The sequence below is a fragment of the Sinohyriopsis cumingii genome, chromosome 9 (genome assembly GCF_028554795.1).
Source record: "Sinohyriopsis cumingii isolate HCF-2022 chromosome 9, ASM2855479v2, whole genome shotgun sequence".
In the NCBI taxonomy this organism is placed as follows: Eukaryota; Metazoa; Mollusca; class Bivalvia; order Unionida; family Unionidae; genus Sinohyriopsis; species Sinohyriopsis cumingii.
The window spans coordinates 45,288,269-45,313,804 of NC_142969.1; the positions used below are offsets into that span (position 1 = coordinate 45,288,269).

Below are 25,536 nucleotides of genomic sequence, written 5' to 3' on the forward strand. Positions count from 1 at the left end.
TTTTGAAGAATGATTACTTGACTACGTTTGTCGCTGGGGCCCCGAGTGGCAGAGTGGTCTAAAGCGCTCTCCATTACGGATCACTGCCATATCACCTCTGTCTGCGTGGGTTCGAGTCTCGGATTCAGACACTGTGGGTATGTGAGAAAGCTTGCCAGTAGCTTCTCGTGGGTCGGTGGTTCTTTCCAGGGTTTTCCTGGGTTCTTCCTCCACCATTAATACTGGCCGCCATGTATGGCCTATCATGTGCTGAAAAATGGCGTTAAACCACACAACAGCAACAACAACATTTGTCACTGTTTATGCAGTGCATATGGAGAAATGTCAGCTTCTTAAGAACTGTCTGGGAAGTCCTTCAAAACTACCTGCAGAAAACCTTGCTCACATCATATAAACCATGTTTTCACTTCACTGAATTTATTTAAATTTGTGTTTTATGCTTATTTCTCGAGCTGTATTCATGCTTGAATCATCAAACTTTATTATTATTTGCATCCATCTCAGTATCACACACTTAAAACAAAAGAAGGCCAAAGTGACTACAATAGACATTCTAGATGCTTTGGTAAAGTTTTTGCACTTTTACGTCATGACCAGATGTTTCTGTACATACTGTTATACCTGGAATAATTAAACTTGGTGATGGGATGCATATTGATGAGTACTACTCCAGTATCACAAAAGTAGGCCACTGATTTATAGTTTGTGTTTCACTGAGTTTGGTTAAATATTTGGTACAAGTTGATTTCATTGTTTATGCTAGAATCATCAGACTGAATGAATGTTGGCATCTCTATAAGCACAGCAACCTTACAAAAAAAAAACAATGTCTCTGTGACCTTCATTTCACAGTTTACTGGCTTTTACCGCTTTCAAACACAAAACCTTTTATGGATGTAATCTCTCCCCACTTAAGTCTCTGGAAAGTTGGCAGATATGCCCTCTTTGGAGATCAGAAATCATGATATTTGATTTTTTCTTCTTCCAATTTCTGTAGACAAAGTTGGTTATACTTGAATATATTATCTTGTGCATTTTTTTTAGGCACAAGAAGAACTGAATGAGGCCAAAAAAATCTATGAAGAAATGAACAACGATTTACACATGGAACTGCAAGACTATTACAATAGGTGAGTATTAGGGCAGGCAGTGGAATATCATCTGGATCAGTTTTGTATATGGCTTCACAGGTTTGGTTATTGCCTTGAAGCAGAAATTGATGCCTGCTAAATCTCTTGATTAGCCAGAGGACTGCTTTCAATTCAAAAATTGCTAGTTCCTGGGAGACTTCCTGCACTTTTGATGCAGTTACTTCTTCATTGCAGTTACGGTACAAAAAACATGTTGTCTCTTGTGAGAATGGATGTTTGGGATAGTCAACAGCCAATCAGATAATTTGTAATCTTGTCCAGGTCATGAAGATACTTGTATAATCTTGTCCAGGTTATTAAGATGCTTGTGTCATTTTGTTTAGGTTATTGAGATGCTTGTGTAATCATTTCCAGGTTATTAAGATGCTTGACAGCTTTTATTTGTTACAGGCTTTTAAAGTCAGATGTTTTTATGACCAGGAATATAGTTGGCTACATCCTTTGGCTTGAGATGGAATTTTGTTAAGAATTTTGTTAGTTTTACAGTTTCATGCCATGTCTGGATCTACCAATTTACATTTCATTGTAATGGTTTTCTTTTGGAAGGGTTGTGGAGGTTGTGTTTCATTTTTTTCCCCACTAGTTCAACTGACAAGATACAAGCAAATTTCCTTTATTCCCCCAGCGTTTTAACCTGCCAGAGAGAGAATGAACTAGTTTAAATGTTGAACCCTGGTTAATGCCACCAGCAGTAATATTTTTATACTGTTTACTTCTCTTCGGGTCTATCATAGTAGATTCTTACATTTATGACTGGCAGCAGTATTTATTAGCACAAAAAGAATGCTGTGGAATTACGATTCTCGAACATTTGTGACGTTGAAAAGTCTTCGACATATGGATTTTTCTGGCTCTTTGAAAGGGATCATATGCTTTCACCAGGACATTTACTATCTTCATAATAGGTAACAAACTTTTCCATGTTAATTACTGAAATTTTTTTGCCAGTAGGAGATATTTTACTAATTGACTTTTGCTCATTAAACAGTTAACCATGGAAATTGCTCATTTAATACTGGGAAAATAGAAAATGTGTTTGATTTAAATGCTGCCTTTCATCCTTTATTACAGTCGAGTGACATGTTATGCCTCAAGCCTACGACATATGTTTGCTGCTGAACAAATATTCCACAATGAAGTAGCAAAGGTGAGTTCAGATTTTACACGTGTAGATAAAGGTTGATAAAATACCTCAAATCTGACATGCTTGTATAAATTACAGCCTGATTTTTGTCCACGATGAGTTTTATCTCATGTTTTTCTTTGTACCCATGAATGATACATAGCTCCAACAAAATATTTTCTGACATTATGATACAAAGAATTGTATCGTATACTTGCAGTTTCTGAAAACTTGAATTACCTTACCACCCTGCCTGATTGTTAAGAAGTTAACAGTAGCTATAAAATCAGCACAAACATAGTATGAAAATAATTGTTTTGAAATTCCTATAGCAGCAAATGTACAACTCTCATTTTGGCAATGTTTAAAAGTATTCTGAACTATTCACTGGTTGGCATGTGGAGATCGCAGACCATCTTTGAGTTTCACATCAGTCAACCACGACTGTCAACTAAATTCTCCAGAATGAAGGACGAATAAATTTAGAAACACTGACACCAGGTTAATCCAACAAGAATAGAGCAATGTTCTGTTGCTAGAAAATAAAAATGGTTTGCTAGCCATTGTGGCTTCTGCCTTTTAGATTACCAAATGTACTTGAAAGAGTACCAGACTAGAACTAGTTGATCACATGACAGCTCATTTCCTTTTGTAAACACTGAGTATCTTATATATTAACTGCAAGCCCTAGAAGGATTAAGTTATTGCAAAAATGTAAATGTGGTCAGGCATGCTCAGTTAGAACAAAACATAGAAGCAGTTTGACTAAGAGAGTGTGAGTCCTTTGTTCACTAAAAGAATTAGAGTCCTTTGATTACTAAAAAAGGGAGAGTCCTTTGATCACTAAAGAGGGGGAATCCTTTGATCATTAAAAGAGGGAGAGTCCTTTGTTCACTAAAAGAATTAGAGTCCTTTGATTACTAAAAAGGGGAGAGTCCTTTGATCACTAAAGAGGGAGAGTCCTTTGATCATTAAAAGAGGGAGAGTCTTTTGATCACTAAAAGAGGGAGAGTCCTTTGATCATTACCAAGAAATTTGATGACCAACAAATTGAGATAAACATTGTCGGTATAATAGTGGGAAAATGGACTGGGATAGTTTGCCTGATATGACATCTTATCAATAGTTATGTTAATATAAGATTTTTGCCATAATGGATGATTATCCATAATAATTTTTAACAACATTGATATGTTTTATCACATTGATTACATAACATTCTTGTGTTATTTTGTTATTACTCACATCTGTGATGCCCCCTCAAGTTGTCCCCACTCTTGCAAGGCCACTTCACTGCTGCGGAAGGAGTGGCCTTGTAAGAGGAGACTGCTGTACATAATGTGTATTTTGAACAGGACAGCATATCCTCACATATTATGTGGTACCTTATCACCTATTAAAAAACCACTTATGCTTTAAAAATTCGTTTCAATAATTAATAAAGTAAACGTCAATTTTTGGAAGAAAATAGTGTTTGGATAAAAGCAAGATAATATGCAATCGATATGGAAATAGCCTTTCAAATAGAGAACAATTTCTAAACATTTTAACAGCAATAGAAAGAACATGTACAGTTTTATTTACAGTGAAGCTTATTTGTCAGCAAACCTTGTCTTTTGAATCATAAAACCACAAGAAAAATTGCAGATATTTGTGATGTCAGCTGCAGGGTTCGTGTGCTCATTCATATCATGTAGGTTTATCCCAAATGGTTTTACATGGGCAAGCTGTGTCACACATGTAGGAATGAGAGTGGGTATCTCTAAGGGAACATGGGCCTGCCTCCCAGTTTAAACACGGGAAACTTTTGGACAAAGGGCTAGTTCGCCAATAATTTTAGCCTAATATGCTGACCATTTTTCAGTGAAGTATCACTGTTCAGCCTCCTGAAAGTGCATTCATTGTTGTCATTTGCCCTTCAGTGTTTGATGGAAGCATGGCAGAAATATACTGGCATGTGGAATTAGTGTCGCAGTGATGAAGGAGCGAGCTTCAGGGCCTCTTCATAGAGCAAGGCTGTATGAAGTTCAGTGGAATTGAGTTTGTTTCTCTCTTTTGCCAAGCAGGATTTTGGCAAACATTGGCTTTCAATGGTTGGTCCACTCCTGATTGAAATCCCCCGTCTCAGTCATATCTGTGCCGGGGGATTATCCAGTTAGAGTTATGTCCAGTTAGAGCTGTTTGCATTTATTTGGCCACTTCTAGGAAGAAGAAAGCATTTTGTCCGGCTGAAATTTCAGCTTTCACCAATTCAAGGTGGATGGCAGATCATATAAGGACAGCTTGGGTTTTGTATTGCTGATATTAAAATGTGATTTTTTTGGGTGGGAGGGAACTAATTAAATGACACACCACTTAGGAGGGAACTAATTAAATGACACACCACTTACCTGTTGCTATTGTCAGATTTCCTCCAGCCCCACACTGATGTCTCACTAGTTTAGGCTGTGTTTTAAAAAGAATGAAGGACACTGCGGATGGGAAAGATATCTGTGTGGTGTACCAGGTGCAGTATTCTGCTCTGGAACCTTCTGCTTCACCTTAATGGGAGGTCATATTCTTCTCATACTTTCTCACATGGACAAACTGTATAACACTTATATAGAAATGTTCTGTAAAAAAATGTAGCCCAAACTCCAAAATCATAAATGGAACAAGTGCTTGTATTTTTCCAGCAGTATGCTTCAGTTTTCAAGGTATTTATATAATTTTAAATACTCTACAATCACTATTTTGGTGGCTATCATTTTTTGTGGTTTTGCATCAGTATTGGGTATGGGAGGGTCATCACATTGTTTTCACAGATAAGATTATTGTTTGTTGGTCTTTAAATGTGTGGTTTGTGGCATCCACAAAATCAGTGAAAATTTGTATCCCACAGATAATAGTGAATTCACATTTTAATCTAATATTGTTTGTGATACATGTTGCATCCCTTGGTAAGTTGGAAATAGAGTGATTTCCCTTGGACAGTTTCCACTTTGTTTAACATTACGAGTTATGAATTCCCAGACATTGTTTGAATCTCTCTTAAAACTGAATGATCAATGAAGCGGAATAAAAAAAAATAGAAAAAGAATATTTAGCAGAAACACGTAATTTTTGTTTTCATTTTGTTTCTAGATTAGTGAGAGAATCAGTGAAATCTCAGAGAAACTGTATCAAGACAATGAACAGCTAACATACACACCAAAGCGACCTCTACGGGATACCATGTCCCATGGGTAAGTTTTATTGAATTATAAGTTAGCTAGAAATGCACAAGGATTTCAGAATTTCCATCCAGTAGTTCTGGAGCAGTTTTGGATGTTATTAGAGAACACTTCGATGGGCATTCTTCGCTCCACTGGAATAACAGGTGTTTGGGAACTGGTTTTTGTAAATGTTGTGAAAACAAATCATAAAAGTTGTTTTGCTGAGTGGTTGTGCTACCATTTAGCTAAATGAGATTAAAAATTTTGTTCACATTTTATTTTCTAAAATTATTAGGTCCCTGATTGATGAAGTCATTGGAGCCCTACAGTAATAATGTCAGTCCATTCGTCTGTCTAGTCTATCCAGCACTGTCAGTACTCCTTGGTTTCTGCGGGATGACTTTACTGTCAATTATTGGATTTAACCAGATTTAATTGTAGTCAGCTTTATATTACTATAACCTTGAAAGAATTTTATTTGCAGCTTTCAGTGTAAATTTTTACAGGAGTTATCACTAATGATTGCCAAACCTTTCATATCTGCAGGTTAATGTGGTTGAGAACATTTTTGAATTGTAAGCATATTTTTTACACACTGATGAGAACTTGAATGAGTTTTTTTCTCAGCATTTCTTGACCCCATTTACAGGAATTATCCCTTTCTTGCCCTGCTACATAACTTTGGTATCACAATATTACTTTAAAAAGGATGTATTTCAGCCAGATTTGGCATGCAGCCTTGCACTGATGAGACATTGAACTAATTATTTACCAGCATTCCCACCCAAAAAAGATGTTGAGCCTTCAGATTTCCTGACCTCCTGACTCGTTTCAACACCATAACTTTACCACATTTTTGTTGGATTTCAGTCACATTAGGCATGTGTCTTTGAATTGAAGAGACTTTAAATGAGTTTGAATTCCAATATTCCATGGCCCCTAATAAAAATTCTCCTAACTTTGTTTCCCAACATAAGTTTCTCTGTCTGCGTGTGTTCGAGTCTCGGATTCAGCCAATGTGGGTATGTGAGAAAACTTGCCAGTAGCTTCTCGAGAATTGATGGTTATATCCGGGGATATACCCAGGTTCTTCCTCCACCATTAATACTGGCTGCCATGTATAGCCTATCATGTGCTGAAAAATGGCATTAAACCCTACAACAACAACAAGAAGTTTCTCTGTTTTAGTCCTTGCCAAAGAAATTGTAGCAAGTGGGGCCTTTTGCTATGCATCCGTCACTGATAGATTTTGTTCATTGTTTTTAGCAGTAGAAGATAATTTATGTTTATGAAGGTAAAAAATCTTTATACTTGGTCAAGCTGTGTAATGTAATTTCTTGTTAATGCACTTATGTTTCAGGTTATACAATAGAAGTACAATGGATATAAGTACCTTCCCTGTAAATATGCGGTGAGAGTCTGATTCACAGATATTTGCGTTTTGTCCTCGTTCTTAACCTTCTTTGTCAATAACAACATTAATAAGTAAAAATATTAATGCAGTCATCTTTTGGTCACATTCCTTTACTCTTGTCCATTTTAAGCTCACCTGGATGTCAGTTAAAGTGAGCTTATGGTGTGGCTCTGCATTAGAGCTTTTGCTTGTAGCATAATCTGAAAATGTCCAAGCAAAAACACAATAAAGGTGATAGGGACAATCAGCCTTGTAGAAAGTAAAAACAATGAGCACAGAGGTAAAATAGGAATATTCTGATTATTGGGGAAAACCCCTGCATGAAAAGCAATTGATCATTGTGTCAATTCAAGTATTACTTATGGTGGATTGATCGTTGTGTCGATCTGAGTATTACTTATGACAGATTGATCAGTGCGTCAATCTGTGTATTACTTCTGGTAGATTGATCATTGTGTTGATTTGAGTATTACATATGACAGACTGATCATTGTGTCAATCTGAGTATTACTTATGACATATTGACCATTGTGTCAATCTGAGTATTACTTATGGTTGATTGATCATTGTGTTGATCTGAGTATTACTTATGGTGGATTGACCATTGTGTTGATCTGAGTATTACTTATGGTGGATTGATCATTGTGTTGATCTGAGTATTACTTATGGTGGATTGATCATTGTGTTGATCTGAGTATTACTTATGGTGGATTGATTATTGTGTTGATCTGAGTATTACTTATGGTGGATTGATCATTTTGTCAATCTGAGTATTACTTAGTGTTGATTGATCAGTGAGTTGGTCTGTGTATTACTTATGGTGGATTGATCATTGTGTCAATCCGAGTATTACTTATGGTGGATTGATCATTGTGTCAGTCTAAGTATTACTTATTGTAGATTGATCATTGTGTTGATCTGAGTATTACTTTGGTGGGAGAGATGAATGCTGCCACTTGACTCAGCTTTCATGGGCATGGTTAAATTAAATAGAAGGTATTAGTGTTTTCAAATTGATGGCAACCTGTGATATAGTTACAAGTTAAGAAGCTTCATTTAAGCACAATCAGGTATGTAAGCATAACAAAATTTGATAAAAGGTTTTATACTAAGAAGTCTCTTTGATTTTCACTTTTTTCCATCACAATTTGACTGGGATAATTATGGTTCATGTTTGAGTGAGAAAATTTCGCTAGCATTATGAATTGCATTTCTACTCAGTTTCATTTTTAGGATTTTGTTGATCATGTTTTTGTGTTGGGCCTGATATTACAAAGAATCATGGTCAGGATTGATTACCTTGCTTTTTCTGTCTTAATTTTACTGAGTTGGACCTCTTGACTTCGATCCTTGCCATTGCATATGGAACAAAGGTTTTTCCGCCTGCATCATTTGAGCTTGTTCATGCATGTTGTCTTGACACATCAATATTTTTAACATTCTTTTAACTTACAATCCCAGTTACACCCCTGTTCAGCCGGGGTTTTATCTGTTGTATAGATATTTCTCTAAGATCAAAATATGAAATCAATATTATTGAATTGCCTATTATTTTTCTGGAATCTTTTGCCTTTTGGCTGCTGTATGGCAGCTTTGGTTTCAGTGAACATCTCATTCACTGATAGCATTTGTAAACACTTAAAAAGGGTAAACACTTGACTTCTGAAGGAAAAGTAAGAAACAAGGATCCTATCTAACATTGTTTTTTCCACCTTCAGCTTCAGGCTCCCATCTTCATATTGGTTATCACAAAGCAAGTTAGGGACTTGCGTAGAACTTTTAGAAATTGCTTGCACAAAACTTTAACATGGAGTCAATGTCAGTGAAGCCAATGACAAACATCCCCATCACTATTTCTCATTTATTTAGGAAATGGCAAGACAGAAAATATAATTTTTAACATTCTTGTCCTTTATGCTTGTGCAGTTGTTGTTACCTTGTTGAATAGGTATATTCATAATCATTCTGGTGAATATCTATTCGTGCTTTATTATTTACTAGTCAGAGGCTCTTGGAGTAAAATAACTTTCCACAGTAGCTGATCTCATAGGACTTGAACCCATACACTTTCAGTTGCGAGTCCAGAAAGCTTACCACTAAGCCACTGTGGCTCCCTTACTAGTCAGAAGCACTGACTGGTTTCTATATACATTCCTTTTCTGGATACCGCCATAAAATAAACACCTGCTCATAAAGCAAAACATTTATTAACCCCTTGAGTTGATACAGTGTATGCATATTTCAAATGTAGATAAAATACACATTTCGATAAGGGATCTAATTTTGGGGTTGGAAGGATTTCAATCATTCGATGGCTATGGCATAGTGTGCATTTTCTTTTTACTAAATACAGTTCTATTACTAATGATAGTAACCAGTCTTGTTCAAATTAGTAACAATGTTTTGATCCACTAACCTTTGAGATCATTTTTTAATGTAAATTTTGTGTAAAGGGAAGCAACTCAAATTGAAGTAACTGATGGTAACACTTGAACCTATATAACAAAATGCGTTTAAAAGGAAATCACCACAATAATTCCTCCAGTAATGTTTCAAAATGTTAATATACATTCTCTAGTGACATGTAAGAAAAAACTTTTAAAAATATTGTAACGATAATTTTGAGTAGTATGTTTACATCAATAACTTTAACCATGACTTACAGTATCTCTGGAATTAAGTTCTTTCATTGTATGCAAATTAGTACCACTTAACCCCATCCCTGCCATCAGTAATTCCAGTACTATGATTTTGTTCTACTGCTTACTCTTTATCGATGAGCGTTACTGTTCTTTAACACTGAGAAAAAACAGTTCATCCTATTAAGACTTGTACAGTTTAAGCATTAAAACGTTTTGTGAGGATTTCCTTTGTTGGTGATAAGTTTTTATTTGTGACTGTTTACTTAAGTGCTTAGAGTTTTACATGTCGTACATCAAATTTTAATACAATAATTTATCCTGTGTTGAGAAATATTTGAAGAAAGAAGACAACACAGCACTTCCACACTGTACTCATTATAATGCCATTCAATATAATGCCATCATTCCTGTTTATTAGGCAGCTATGGTCATGGATCCCATTTTATTAGGCAGTAGTATAATTATATATACTATATACTTCATTATTGGGCAAACTCATTACAAGGTGATATACACTATGGCTCCCATGGACAGCTTTATAATGAGGGAGAACTGTATCATGTACTTGAATAAACTAATTCTTCCTTGAAGTAGTTTTGAATGTCTGGTCTCCTTATTTCTTTTGAAACACCATTCTGTCAATTTATAACAAGCTCTTAAAAAAATTTCCTTCTTTCCATGACTATAAATGAGATGAAAGATAGAATGATCTATAAACGACTTCTTCTAAACTAAAAATGGTTTGACCCAATTTGATGAACATCATCCTGGCATGAAGGCCGTACATATTTGAACAAATGAACATTGCTATGACTATCATAGGGAATACATGAATATTGCTATGTCTACCATAGAGAATACATAAACTTGGCTATGTTGCCATAGGGAATACATGAACATTGCTATATTGTCATAGGGAATACATGAACATTGATATGTTGTCATAGAGAATACATGAACATTGATATGTTGTCATAGAGAATACATGAACATTGCTATGTTATCATAGGGAATACATGAACATTGCTATATTGTCATAGGGAATACATGAACATTGATATGTTTTCATAGAGAATACATGAACATTGCTATGTTGTCATAGGGAATACATGAACATTGCTATGTTGTCATAGGGAATACATGAACATTGCTATGACTACCATAGATAATATATGAACATTGCTATGTTTACCATAGGGAAAACATGAACATTGCTATGTTTGCCATAGGGAATACATGAACATTGCTATGTTGTCATAGGGAATACATGAACGTTAATATGACTACCATAGAGAATATATGAACATTGCTGTTTTTACCATAGGAAATATATGGAATTTTCTATGTTTGCCATACGGAATACATGAACATTGCTTTGACAACCACATGAGATAAATAAACATTGCTGTAATCACCATAGAGAATATATGATTATTGCTGTTATTACCATAGGTAGTGCTTGAACAATTGTTGCAATTCATACATGCCAACCATTACGCTTTTGGTGTAATTATTACACTTTTTTTGACCTAATTAGATCATATGCTTGCCTTAAATGGATTATGGATTATGCTTTTTCACAACATTAACAAGTTTTTTTTGTCATTGATGGCACTCATCATGTAAGCTGAGAATATTCTGTAATGAAAGACTGCTGCATAAGAATAGTATAAGAGTTAATTTGTCCAGTGTAGACTTGCATATATTTTCCTTATTTTCTATTTATAGCAACTGTATTTGACTCTTTTCGGGGCCCCGAGTGGCCGAGTGGTCTAAAGCGCTCTCCGTTATGGATCACTGCCATTTCACCTCTGTCTGCGTGGGTTCGAGTCTAGGATTCGACCAATGTGGGTATGTGAGAAAGCTTGCCAGTAGCTTCTCGTGGGTCGGTGGTTCTTCCCGTGGTTTTCCCGGGTTCTTCCTCCACCATTAATACTGGCTGCCATGCATAGCCTATCATGTGCTGAAAAATGGTGTTAAACCCTACAACAACAACAACAACAACATTTGACTCTTTTCCAAGAAAACAGAATGGTTTCTTTAATATGAAAAATTGTCTTGAAGGTTATATTGATAATCAAATTAGGTAGCAGACCAGTCTGTTCTTTTAAAGAAAATAGCACCAGATGTTGAGCAAAACAGGATTTTATAGTGTGTCTTGTGGATGAAACATTTTAGAGCAAATAGATCTTTTTAAACTTAAAAATATGTTTGTAAAAAGGACAAATCAGTGCTACTTTACAAGGATATTTGTAATACAAAACTTAGATTGAGCACTAAATAATTTGTGGACTTTTCAATCATTCTGTGAAACATGTTGAGCAGTTGAGTGTTGAATATAAATAATTTGTCAGTATGAGTATGTTTTGTTTTTGTGTTCTGGTTCTAATCCACATTGATTTTGCCCTTTTCTGTCAATAATTTGACCTGATGCAGATCTAGAGTAGTAGCAAAACTAAATGTACATTTTTCAACAGACAACTGTAATTAAGGCATGTAATATATAGATTACACTTTTTATGCTCAGATTATGCTTTTTGCCAATTACATTAACAAACATTATGCTTATACATGGTTGGCATGTATGCAGCTGAACATTCTTGTGATTATCACAGGGAATAAAGAATGAAATTAATACCTAAGTCTCAGACCCAAGGAAACAAAACTTTTACATGGTTTGAAATAGAGACTTTTGAAGGGGTAAGTCGATAATGTTAAATTTCATTGCATGGTCAAAAGTTCAGAAACATGTTATATAGCCTGCTTGTTTCAGATTGAGTAGCAACACAAAAAACTGACTCTGAAGCTGTTTTTTTTTAAATTGTTGCACCTCTAAACAAATAGTTTCTTTATATCAAACAGCTTGTTAAGCTTCTAATGAAATGTAAATGTGTCTACGTCTGGGATACCGTATTTGAATAGACCCCATGGGCTATCATAATGATTGGTCTGGGATAGCATAAATGTATTGAGTCAAGGGGCTACCAGAATGCTGGATCTGAGATCATTAGGCCAGGGACTACCATAATGATGGATCTGGGATGGCATAAATGTATTGAGTTAAGGGGCTACCAGAATGCTGGATCTGAGATCATTAGCCCAAGGACTACCATAATGATGGATCTGGGATAGCATGAATGTATTGAGTCAAGGGGCTACCAGAATGGTGGATCTGAGATCATTAGCCCAGGGGCTACCATAATGATGGATCTGGAATACCATATATATATTGAGTCCAGGGGTTACCAGAATGCTGGATCTGCGATCTATATGTGAACAGAGCCATGGTATGACTAACAGAAAATGGGATCTTTGATACAAATATCATGGATATAAATAGAGAATTGGGTCTACCAGAATGCAGAGTCTGAGCTGCTGTGTATTGCATTCAGATAGCCCAGAGGGATACTTTATAGGTTGACTTGGTAGGTGTGAAATCTGCTATTCAGTATTCTTATAAAAAAATATCTCAGTTATTACAATGAACTCAGAATAATCAGTAAGGAGTAGTCTTAATCCTGGCACCAGTTGTACATGAAAGTGCTAGTGAGTTAAAATATGGAACACTTGTTTCATTTTCTTTTAGCCCATTGAACTGAACTTCCAATTTTATTTGAATATTTGTTGAACCCATTTAAGGAAATCTATCTGAATATTCTATCTATCTTCACAGAAATGATGTAGATCAGGGGTCTCAAACTAAAACCACCCTGAGGGCTGCATGAGGGCATTTTCAATGGCCCGAGGGCTGCACCACCTTTATTATCTCTCATGACACCTTGTGATGCCAATCATGTTGCGGCCCACAGGATATGGCTTGCGACCCACCAGCCAGGTGTTTGTAGATGGTGTTACATTTATCAACACATTCTATATTTACAGAAGTTATGAATTTGCGGTTCCCAATGGACATGAGCACAGTGAAAACAGTAACAGTGGTTATGACAGCCAGCCTTCACAGCCCGGGAGCCCACGAGACAATGAAGTATCAGAAACTTCCAGACCTTCTAAAGTTAACGACAACCCACATAGCAGAGATAGGTTGGATGGAGAGAAAGAAATGGCAGAGAAACATGTTGAGGAGGGTAGGTTGAAACTCTAATTGTTTTATGACAATTGTACAACCTATTATAATATTTATATTACAACCCATTCTGGTATTTTAATCCATTTCTGCCAAGTTGTGTGATGTACTTTATCTAGATGGCATAACTTTTTTTGTATTATGGACTTCAAAGTATAGGAAACCATAAAAACACCAGTTGTGAATGGGAGATCACTTACTCTTAGTAACCTTTATTATGATAATTATTTATAATAAAGTAATAAGGTATGATAAGGTAATTATAATAATATATTAGATGAATTATTTTACATCAGTCCTGCTTGTTTTAGTCTATTATTGTACATAGAGAGATAAACAGTTTTGTTCATTTTTCGAGGAGGGTTGTTTTCAGGATGTAGTGGAAATTAATTCGTAATGTTGGTATGATCAGATAAGTATTCTTGGTAAGACAAATTAAGAAGAACGTAAACGATCTGCTGAATGCTTGTATTATCAATCTGTGTGCATTTGTTGCAGTGGAATATGAGAATGCACATTTTGCTGCGCAAGTCAGTGTTCCATTTTCTCCTTCACAAGAAAAGGAGGAAGAAACAGAGACTTTAAAAGCAGACCATCGTGAGAAGGAAACAGAATCAAAGGAAAATTATGATGAGGAAGAACATCTTGATCAGGAGAACGCTACTGAGGCCAGACAGGAGAAAGTTACTGAGGCCAGACAGGAGAAAGTTACTGAGGCCAAACAGGAGGAGACTATTGAGGCCAAACAGGAGGAGACTATTGAGAATGAAAAGGGTCAAAAAGAAGAGGAGGTTGAGGAGAAAGAGAAATTTCCACAAGATAGTGAAGACAAAAATGAGGTAATTGAATTATTTGAACAACTTCAAAAGATCAAAATTTTGACAGCATTGAAAAGTAGGCAGGTGATCAAAATTCACTTTTCCTCAAGTCCAGGGTTTGTAAATTTGACATTAAACTTGTGCAGTAGTCAACCTGGCTATTAATATTTCTGCACCTTTTTCTAGATCCCAGTTGTTTTGGGAGATTATTTGTCAGTGTATATAAAACTAATTATGTGAAAATCATACCAGTATGAACTAATTTTCATGATTTGAACACAAAAAACTTTGACAGATTGTCAGTACTATTTAAAAATCATCAAACTGGATGATTGTTTGCATTTTTGTGAGTGCAACACCCATATAACAAAGAAAAATCATTGTGGTCTACATTTCACAATTTAGTGGCGTTGATTACATTTTTGTGTTTAGCTCATGTGTGAATATATACTGTTATACCTAGAATCATTAAAATTAGCAGTGGTGGACGAGTCTTGATGACCACTGTAGTAACATCACAAAAGTAGGTCACTGATACATAATTCTTGCTTCACCGACTTGAGCACTGTTCATGCCAGAATTATGAATCTAGATCAGCGGTTCACAAACTTTTTTTGTATGGACCACTTCAGCATTGCCGAGGGTCATGGCAGGCCACTTAATGATCTTTCCTAATGTTGACTCTACTTTAGGTAACTATTATAACCTTTCTGCAGACCACCTGAATGGAGCTCACAGACCACCAGTGGTCTGCTAGCCACAGTTTGAGAACCTCTGATCTAGAGGATTATACACCTCCGTTAGTACCCCATCCATACAGCAAAAGAAGGTCACAGTGTCCCATGTTTCACATTTTACTCAAGTTTTTGCATTGAAAGTATGATCACTTAGGTATTTTACCTCCTGTTTAATACTGTCATACATGGAATCGTGAAACTGGTGAGAAGATACATTTGACCCGTTATTTAGCATTTTGATTTTAATTTCTCAGGCACGTTTCATGCTTGAGTTGTGAAATTAATGATGATATTCATCTCTTTTACTACCACACCTATACAACAAAAGAAGTTCATTGTGACCTATATTTTGTCTTTTACTGTCTTTGGTTGAGTTTTTGCATTTAGCTCATGACCACAAGTTTTTGCATTGAATCATGAAACTTTGTGAATGGAGGCATCTTAATAAAATCTATATGCATATTACTAAAAGAAGCCTCTGTGATCTGTATTTTATGTTTCTCTGTTAGTACCACACCCTTATAAACCACTCCGGTGGTCTAGTGGTTAGAGTGTCCACCTCGGAAGCAGGAGGTCGTGGGTTCGATCCCTGGCCGAGTCATACCAAAGACTTTAAAAAATGGTACTAACAGCTACCTCGCTTGTCGCTCAGCATTAAGAGATTAGTGTTAGGACTGGTCAGCCTGATGCCAGGATAATGTGACTGGGTGGGACATCATGCTACGTGTCTGCAGCATGATGCCCCAGTGCTAGACATCATTATAAACTGCCACACTGCAGACATCGTAGCGATATGACTGAAAGATTGTTAAAGCTACGTTAAAAATCCTAATCACGCACACACACACCACACCCTTATAACCAAAAAAGGTTCCTGTGACCTACATTGTATGATACACTGACCACATTGTTTCCTATCCTGCACTGAAAGCCCTTCTTATTTTTCCAGTGCAGTTTGAAGTTAGAATAAATATGTTTATTAAGTGGTAAACATTACATATTGATGATTATATAGTGTATATTGTGATATATTATTCTCAGCAGATTGTCTGTGTTGTACATGTGAATGTATTTAGGGATCACTAGTGGATATGTTTCATCTGAGGTCCCAGCTGTAGTGGCAAATCAAGGTAATTATTGAGGCATGAACTTTGCATGTGTTCCTGGTAGTAACTCCAAGGTTACTCAAAGTCCACCACATTTCATCCAGTAAAATCTGGCTTCTGGAGGTCAACAATAAAGCAGCTTTTAAATAATTTTAAGAACAATGATTTCGTTTTAAAAAATACAAAATCGTAATCTTAGATTTTATTATTGATTCTAATACATGATCTTTGATATAATTCAAATGAATGCTAATTTCTTAAAATATTATTTTAGTTCCTGTAATCATTATAGATAGATAAGTACTGGCATATTCAAAGTTAACATTAAAATTTTTGGAAAAAGATAATAAAAATGTAAAGAGAAAAACTTGAGAATTTTTTTTAATATAAATGTGCTAGTATGATCACTTTAATCACATTAATCAAAACTTTTCTGCATTATCATGTTTGCAATGGAAACTGGAGACTACTAAAATCTTCTGAGGTGAGCTTTTTGTTTTGTTACGGCGCAAAAGCATGCAGCCTTATTTTGAAGAAAAAAATGATATTCAAACAAGATATCATAAGTTTATTTACCAAGTCCCTCACATCTTTTTAGGTTGATTGGTTTATTAAATAATTATTGCTACATTGAGTAATGTCTTTATAACAAGAATGAGTCACAAGTGCAAAGGAAAAGGCTTCAGAAGATCTGCTTTACATAAGGCAGAAATGAAGCACTTTGTTATTTTCTAATTTATGGGTAGAAAAACCAACATAAATTTCCATTCATTCTGCTACACATAAAATTGTGACAGATGCTTGTCCAGTTATCAATCATTGAGACATCTCGACTCTTCAACCCATTAGATAGATTTTGGATTTGTTTTGGCCTACTTTAATAATTTACATTTTAGAGCCACAATTCGTATGCAGACCTGCCAACCCTTACAAAAGGACCTATGGAACAAAAGCAAACTTTAGAAAATATGATTGCTGCTGTAAAATCCGGATGCTTTGATTTCCAGTTTTGATTTGGATCTGGGTTTCATATTAGATATAGTGGAGATGGTCTGGGAACCAGACTAGATTTACAGGAGTACCTCAGACGATTTAAATTGCTCATATTTTGTCATGCAAACATCTGCATTTTCAAGGTTTTGCATCTAGAATTTTCAGAAAATGACATCCAACAAACGATACATGTACAGGATGGAAGGGAACATAAGTCTTTTGAAAGTGTTAATAGTCAGCAGAGAATAATAAAAAGGAATTTTCAGATTCTTGAGAGAGAGAGAGAGAGAGAGTATGAAGGACAACAGTTATATTTATTGGACATGTGTTGATTGAGTATGTCTTGTGGTGGGAGATATGATTGCCATCATTATGAGAAATGGAGAAAAAAGATCCAAGAATTATATAAATTTGAGAGATAACAAGAAGCCTTTCAGATTTTGGAACTGCACTTTGTGAAACTGTACTGGAGGTAATTAATGTCTAAGTGTACTTTACAATCCCCTTAGTTAAAAATAATGTTTATCTTCGCTGCATCTGTCTTGAAGATAACATTTTAAATGCATGTTTTCCATCTTTACAATAACAGTACATTATATGTTGTTACACCTTATGGTAAAGTGGTTTAGCTTATAGAGAAAAAAAATCAGCTGCCTTACTAAGGTCTAGTTAGGGTTGGCAGGCCTCATTAGGGTTGGCAGGCCTCATTAGGGTTGGCAGGTCTGCCTATGCAAAATCTTTAGAAATAGAGTTATAGTAGTTTTTCAATATGGCCCTGTTGGTGGAGGAAGCAGACTGGTAAAGGTTCATGGTGCTACACAGAGTGGTGGATAACCAATAAACCCCATCTAATCTGTACTTCATTTGCATGTCATGTACAGCCATGTGTTGTCCAAATGTATAATTTATGACTGTCCAGTTTTACTTGCATTATAAATAATCATTGCCTATTTGTTTTTTTAAATAATGGCATGAAGAAATTTCATATTTCACTACTGATCTCTCTCCTTTTTCTGATACTTCCAATCCAGTGTTTACTATGATCATGCAAACATTATTTTATACATTTGTCCGAAATTTTATATCAGATGAACACCTGTGTAAGATCACATATTTCACTGGTGACATTTATTCTCCATTGTAGCAGAGTGATGATTCCTCATCGGATTCCACATCAGATTCCTCATCTGATGAAGAACTAGGTATCGCTCCTCCTGTACCCCCAACTGAGCCCCCAGGGGACCTTGTTAATGTCATGGCAGCAGATGAGGTAGCTGTGGAGGAAAGTGTAGATACGTTATATGAGGTTCCAATGAACAATAAGCCAGTACCTACAGAAAATCTGCCGGACAATTACCTGTACTCGGTATGCCACAAGAAATCCATTTTAAACTTTGTCATTACATAATTATCATTTATTACACTACATTACTGGTCTGGTGTTTGATATGGATGTCCAGTTTGTTTTTCACATCACACACTGGAAGTATTTAGGTTTTGTGACGAATCTTCTTGAATCAGTACTCATTGATGAAAAGAATTAAACATTTACAAATCCTTATTCATTTTGAATTTATTTCATACAGATATTGAGAAAGCACAATAGAGGGGTTATGTAATAAATACAAACATACATTCATGTTTGTTCTTGTGTTGGAGTGAAGGAACCAGTTGATTCGGTATATAGTGAGTTCTGATTGCCTTGACTTATCCCAACTCTTTATTGCTAATTTGTGTTCTTTCTTCCAGCATAAAACGAAACATTACCAAGGATAACTTGGAACATGTATGTGTATTGTCTGTATATTCTAGATTAAACGTTTGCATATACTTTAGGTTTGTAGACCTGCAGGTCGCAGACCAGAAGGGCTTATATAATAGTCTCTCCTTTGTCTTCCATTGTTAACCATTGTCCGTGCATCCCCGTTTGCATAAAAGTCGTATTAGTAATAATCATAAACTACATGGACATTTGTCATGAAACTTTATACACATATTCATTTCATAATCTAGTTAATTCTAAATATTTTACAACTGAGACATCATTATCGGAAATCACATTGTCACTACTCCTCAAGAATGGATGATCTTATCATCCTATGATTTTCACTGAAAAACTTCTTTTGATATTTCATTAGTCCTAAATAAAAATAGTATTCTGATGTCCAGTCTTGAGAATCTTGATATTGCTATTGTAATGGTGGTGATGTCAGACATTGAAAGTCTACATCCCCCAAACAGAAAGTCGAATAAACATCATGGTTTTAACCAGAACGTCTAGTTGGTCCTAAATTAAAGGGTGCCACTTGAATAATGGCCAATACACTGTCCATTTTGAATACCCAGTTACTACTCCTTCCAAATTGTTGGGCATATCCCCCCTCCCTGCCCAGAAAACCCATAGTTTTGCATATTCCATGTTCGGTGAGTAATTTTCAATCATTTTCTTTTTTTCGATTGAATATGATATACTTCATTTCTGATATCAACAGTTGCCATTGTTAGGTTGATTTGAAATGTATTTCGTTTGCTCTGTGTACAGTTTAATTTTATGGATATTTTATTCTTTAACAAAAAATATGATTTGGACAAAGAACATTTTGCATAAGAAAGAGTTTAAACATAATGTCTATTACAGAAAGGTACACATTATGGGATTTCAATTCATTTGGTTCAGTTCGAAAGACAATACTTACAATGTCATTCTCCACCTCAAATCTGCCCTGTGAAACCCTGTGCCTGATTCAGTTTTCATTTAGTTGGCAGGTCTGTAAATGACTTCTTATAATAATCTAGTTTGTCCTTAAATGAAAATGCTGCTGTCCAGTGTGGTCAGGAGTCCAGTGTGGTCAGGAGTCCAGTGTGGTCAGGAGAGTGTTGTCACTACTTCTACTCCTGATTGAATGGTTGTTGTTGTAGGGTTTTACACCATTTTTCAGCACATGATAGGCTATACATGGTGGCCAGTATTAATGGTTAACCCATGCAGACAGAGGTGAGATGGCAGTGATCCATAACGGAGAGCGCTTTAGACTACTCAGCCACTGACTGAATGGTAAAATCAGCATGAGGTTGTCACCAAATGACTTTATATGTTGATCATAAATGAAAATTATGCTGAGTTGATTTCCAATATGGTCACCACAATGACCATCTTAAAAATGATGTTATGGCTACTTCTTCAAGATATCCGGTCATATCAATATTATGCTTGCTCCAAATGACTTTTGTGTGATGGTTAGTTGGTCCTAAATGGAAATTATGCCAGTCTGATATCTGATATAGCCACCATAGTAGCCATCTTGTATATCTTGTTACTTTTCCAAAATGGGAAGTCACATCAACACTGGGTTTCCACCACAAGACTTTTTATAATTTCTTGTTCGTCCAAAATAAAAATGGTGTCAAGGTGACATCCACAGCAGCTAATTTGAAAATCCATGTATTGCTGGAAAATGTCAGAGATGTGTTTTCATTACTCGACAGTTAAAAGGAAGAAATGTTCTTATTTTGAATTCCTGGAAATTCTTTTTTGTTATGTAGAATCATTCTCACGAAGGAACTCATTTCACCCTTTATACATACAGTTATACCTGGAATGATGAAACATGGTGAGGAGATGCATATTAATGAGTTGTACACCCTCATTACAAAAGTAGATCACTATGACCCATATTTCAAATCTCATTGACTTTGGTTAAGTTTGTTTTCATGCTTGAATCTTCATACTAGATGAATGTATGCCTATCTGTGTGTAACCATGTCCTTACAATAAAAGAAGTCATTATGATCAACATTTCATCTAACTGGCTCAAGTTAAATTGTTGTGTTTATCTCATGACAGTTTTTTTTTCTTCATCCTGTTATAAATGAAAGCATGAAACTTGGCAAAGGGATGTATCTTGATAGCTACTGCAATCTTATCACAAAAGTAGGTCACTGTTCCCCATATTGGATGCTTTACCAACTATGCTTAAATAACTATGCTTAAATTGTTTATTTAACTATTAAACTTGATGGTATTATCCATCTTAGTAATTCATTCAAGACAAAAGTAGGTCAATGCAACCAATGTTTCACATTCTGCTGGCTTTCGTTAAATATGTGGATTTAGATTGATGAAACTTGGTGTGTTGATGCATCTTGCTGAGGACTACTCCCTCAATAGGTCATTGAGGCCCATGTTTTAAAATTGACTGATTTGGGTTAAATTTTGTTCATTGATCAAACTAAAATCATGAAGTTGACAACAATATGTCCCACACTCGTTAGACAAAAAGAGCCTATTGTGAATTGTATTTCATTTTTGACTGGCCTTGTGTAAGGTTTTGCATTTTAGCTCCAGACCACATGAGGTTTGGTATGTTATATTTACAATGAATTTCGTGAAACTTGCAGAAGGGATGCATCTTGATAGATTCTACATAATGAAGAAAGATATTTAATTAGTGCAACAGTGTTCTAAAGAATTTTCAGTACTAAAAGAATGATCAGTGTTGAATAGTCAAACTTGACAAGATTTGTTGATATCCACCTCAGTAAATATTGATTTTAATAGTATTGCCCATTTACCTTTTTTTTTCAAGCAATCAGCACAATTTCTGGCACAGTAAAAAGAAAACCCCTCATTTTCTGTCACTGTAATTGTGGAAGGTCTCAGAACACATTTCCCAATGCTATTAATTGAATAGTTTCCCAATTATTTCCTGCTCTTTTAGGTGATAGCCACCCACCCCTACCACGGAGAAGATGAGGACGAGTTGACTTTTGAAAGGAATGATGTAATTTATGTGATCAGCTATGATGATCCTGATGAACAGGTGAGTAGATACACGGACAGGCAGACAGACAGGTGGACAATCCATGAAATGAAAATCAGTAAAGTTTTGAAAGGAATTAGGTAATAGAATATGGTCCTTTTGTGATGGCTCTGAGGAACAGGTTATTAAATTCTAGTAAAGAAATGAGATGAATAGACCAACAGACAGATGGGGCTGATGTCCAGAGAGAAACTGAAGGTAAATTAAAGCCAAGCAAGTTGATGGTATGGTTGTGTGTCTGTAACATGTTGTCCATTGTGAATGTCAGCATTTGCTTTTTCTACCTTCTCAAAAACCACTGTACTGGCTTCTAATCAAATTTATGATGGAACATCCTGTCATGAAGGTCTTTTCATTTTGTACTTTAGTCCGGGTTTTCTCTGACCTTTGCCTCCCCATTTTTGACGTTTTGATATTTATGCTGGTGTGTAGGGTTAGAGCCAATTGCATATTGAAAAGTTGAAATTCACCGACTCAGTGCTGTGTTGGCATAGGGTATCCACTAACAAGCCGGCCTAGCAAACTTGAATACCTGCATGAAATTTATTGGAAAATTTTTTGTTTTCCCAGATATGGTGAGTATAATATTCTTTATGTCTTGAATCTGCTGACAGATGAGACGAAACTACAGCATTGACAGAGTTTGACCTGGAACTTGCCAATTTCATTGCTAATGACATGACTACCCAAATCTCACAACCTACATGTCCATGACATCAGTGGTCCAAAGGTCACGTGATATCAACAGCAAACCAATTTTGAATGTTTTTGTATGCAAAATTTGAAAATATTAAATGAAAGTCACTTACTGTTTGTAAACAAATGAATGCACACTTAATTCTCAACATTTTTATTCTGAGAACAGCAACCAAAATCCTGTTGGTATCACAGCAACCTGGAGAAAGCCAGATTCATCAAGCATTGAGTATGTATCGGTGATGTTTTTGATGGTACTGCATGTCTAGTGCACTTTGCTTGGTGAATTTGGCTTTCTCAGCTTGTTGCAACAGTGACAGGTGTTTGGTCATTCATAAAATAAATATGTTGAGAAGTTTGTGTTCTTTCATTTTTTTAAATTTACATTATGTGCCTTTCATTTACATTTACAATTGTTTTCCTACAACAACATTTTGAAATGGGTTATTGTTGATATCATGTGACTATTGGACATCTGATGTCGTAGACATGTAGGTTGTGAGACTTGGGTAGTCATGTGACTATAAATGCAAATGGCTTGATTCAGGTCAAATTTCATCAACGCTCTTGTTTCGTCTCTTATACCATTAGATTAAAGACTGAATAAATGTTATTCTCACAAATTCTGAGAAAATAAATTGTCTTCTTATAGATGACATGAAGGTATGGCTTGATGAAAAGTCAATAAATTTGCTAGGCTGGCTAGTAAGCATCTACCCTACTGCATGGTAATGATGAATTCAAACTATTCGATAGGAAGTTTACTCTGACCCTACATCCCAACATAAATGTCCAAATATCTGAGGAAACTCCGAATATTTATACTTTTTGTGTTAATTTGTCATGAAATATAGCTGATATTACTAAAATTAGAAAGAAGAAAAAACGTTATGAGTGCCATTTGGTTTTATAAATAAGACACCAATCCACCATCATGTATCACCCGAATTTGATGGGAAGCATCACTGCAAGAAGGACTAAGTTTTATATCAATGGTGGTGATCACCCGAATTTAATGGGAAGCATCAGTACAAGAAGGCCTGTAAGTTTTATATCAATGGTGGTGATCACCCAAATTTAATGGGAAGCATCAATGCCAGAAGGCCTGTAAGTTTTATATCAATGGTGGTGATCAGCCAAATTTAATGGGAAGCATCAGTGCAAGAAGGCCTGTAAGTTTTATATCAATGGAGGTGATCACCCAAATTTAATGGGAAGCATCCCTGCAAGAAGGCCTGTTAGTTTTATTTCATTGGTGGTGATCACCCAAATTTAATGGGAAGCGTCAGTGCAAGAAGGCCTGTAAGTTTTATATCAATGGTGGTGATCACCCAAATTTAATGGGAAGCATCAGTGCAAGAAGGCCTGTAAGTTTTATATCAATGGTGGTGATCACCCGAATTTGATGGGAAGCATCCCTGCAAGAAGGACTAAGTTTTATATCAATGGTGGTGATCACCTGAATTTGATGGGAAGCATCAATGCAAAAAGGCCTGTAAGTTTTGTATCAGTGGTGGTGATCACCCAAATTTAATGGGAAGCATCAATGCAAAAAGGCCTGTAAGTTTTATATGAATGGTGGTGATCACCCAAATTTAATGGGAAGCATCAATGCAAAAAGGCCTGTAAGTTTTATATCAATGGTGGTGATGACCCATCATATATTACCACTGTTATTACATGTATAACTATAAAAACCTATCAAAGACTTCTTCCCAGAAAAATTGCTGAATGGAACATAGCCAAATTTACAGAAAGGATCCTGGCATGAAGACCTTTAAACTCAGTACAGATTATGTTGATCAGTTATAAATTTGGATAAAATAGCATGACCCATAACTGGCTTCTTCACAAAGACCAGTCACTCTAATTTGACCATATTTGGCAGTATTCTGGCATTGTGGCCTTTCAATTTTAAAAAAAAACCCAAATGTTACTAAACCACATTCAGTACTAAAATAGAAAAATATTTACTTGTTTTGGAAAATATTGAAAATGGCTCAAATCAGACCCAGTTTGACAGAAAGCATTTTGGTACACAGGCTTTGTAAATTTATACCAGTGATGCCAGAAAACCATCCTTACAGAACTATCAAACCTTTAAACAGATTCTCAAAAAGAGCTTAATATAATATTAGTTTGATGGAAGGAAAACATTCCGGCTTGCAGACTTGTAATCACATATGAAGATACAAAATGTATAGGGGGCCCCGAGTGGCCAGGTGGTCTAAAGCGCCCTTTGTTATTGATCACTGCCATCTCACCTCTGTCTGCGTGGGTTTGAGTCTCAGATTCGGCTAATGTGGGTATGTGAGAAAGCTTGCCAGTAGCTTCTCGTGGGTCGGTGGTTCTTTCTGGGGTTTGCCTGGGTTCTTCCTCCACCATTAATACTGGCCGCCATGTATAGCTTATCGTGTGCTGAAAAATGGCGTTAAACCCTACAACAACAACAACAACAAAATGTATAAAAGCTTTAATATGGTTGTTTTCATAATCATTCAACAGAATTGGAAGAAATGTTTGTAGAAAGCATTGATCTAGCCTGGTGGTGATGGTGGTGGTGATATTACGGGTTTAAAGCCATTTTTCAGCACATGATACATGGCAGTCAGTTTATATAGAAACCCTGGGATGAACCACTGACTCATGGGAAGCATTCTCAGATACCCACATTGGTCAAGCTTGAGTCTTATACCCACACTGACAAAGGTGAGATGTCTGATCTCTTAAGGTGACTGCCTTAGACCACTAAGCCACC

At 35.8% G+C, this 25,536-nt stretch overlaps 1 protein-coding gene across 1 annotated transcript in view; it reads left to right on the forward strand.

The window, feature by feature from the left end:
• LOC149791713 (myc box-dependent-interacting protein 1-like) overlaps positions 1 to 25,536 on the forward strand; it is a 124,221-nt gene that overhangs the window by 83,423 nt on the left and 15,262 nt on the right. Inside the window, exons 7-13 of the mRNA XM_089970222.1 lie at positions 1,045 to 1,130; positions 2,223 to 2,298; positions 5,398 to 5,498; positions 13,407 to 13,609; positions 14,107 to 14,447; positions 18,407 to 18,628; positions 21,981 to 22,082. Of these exons, the coding sequence (XP_089826348.1) occupies positions 1,045 to 1,130; positions 2,223 to 2,298; positions 5,398 to 5,498; positions 13,407 to 13,609; positions 14,107 to 14,447; positions 18,407 to 18,628; positions 21,981 to 22,082 (1,131 nt within the window). The remainder of the gene's footprint in view (positions 1 to 1,044; positions 1,131 to 2,222; positions 2,299 to 5,397; positions 5,499 to 13,406; positions 13,610 to 14,106; positions 14,448 to 18,406; positions 18,629 to 21,980; positions 22,083 to 25,536) is intronic.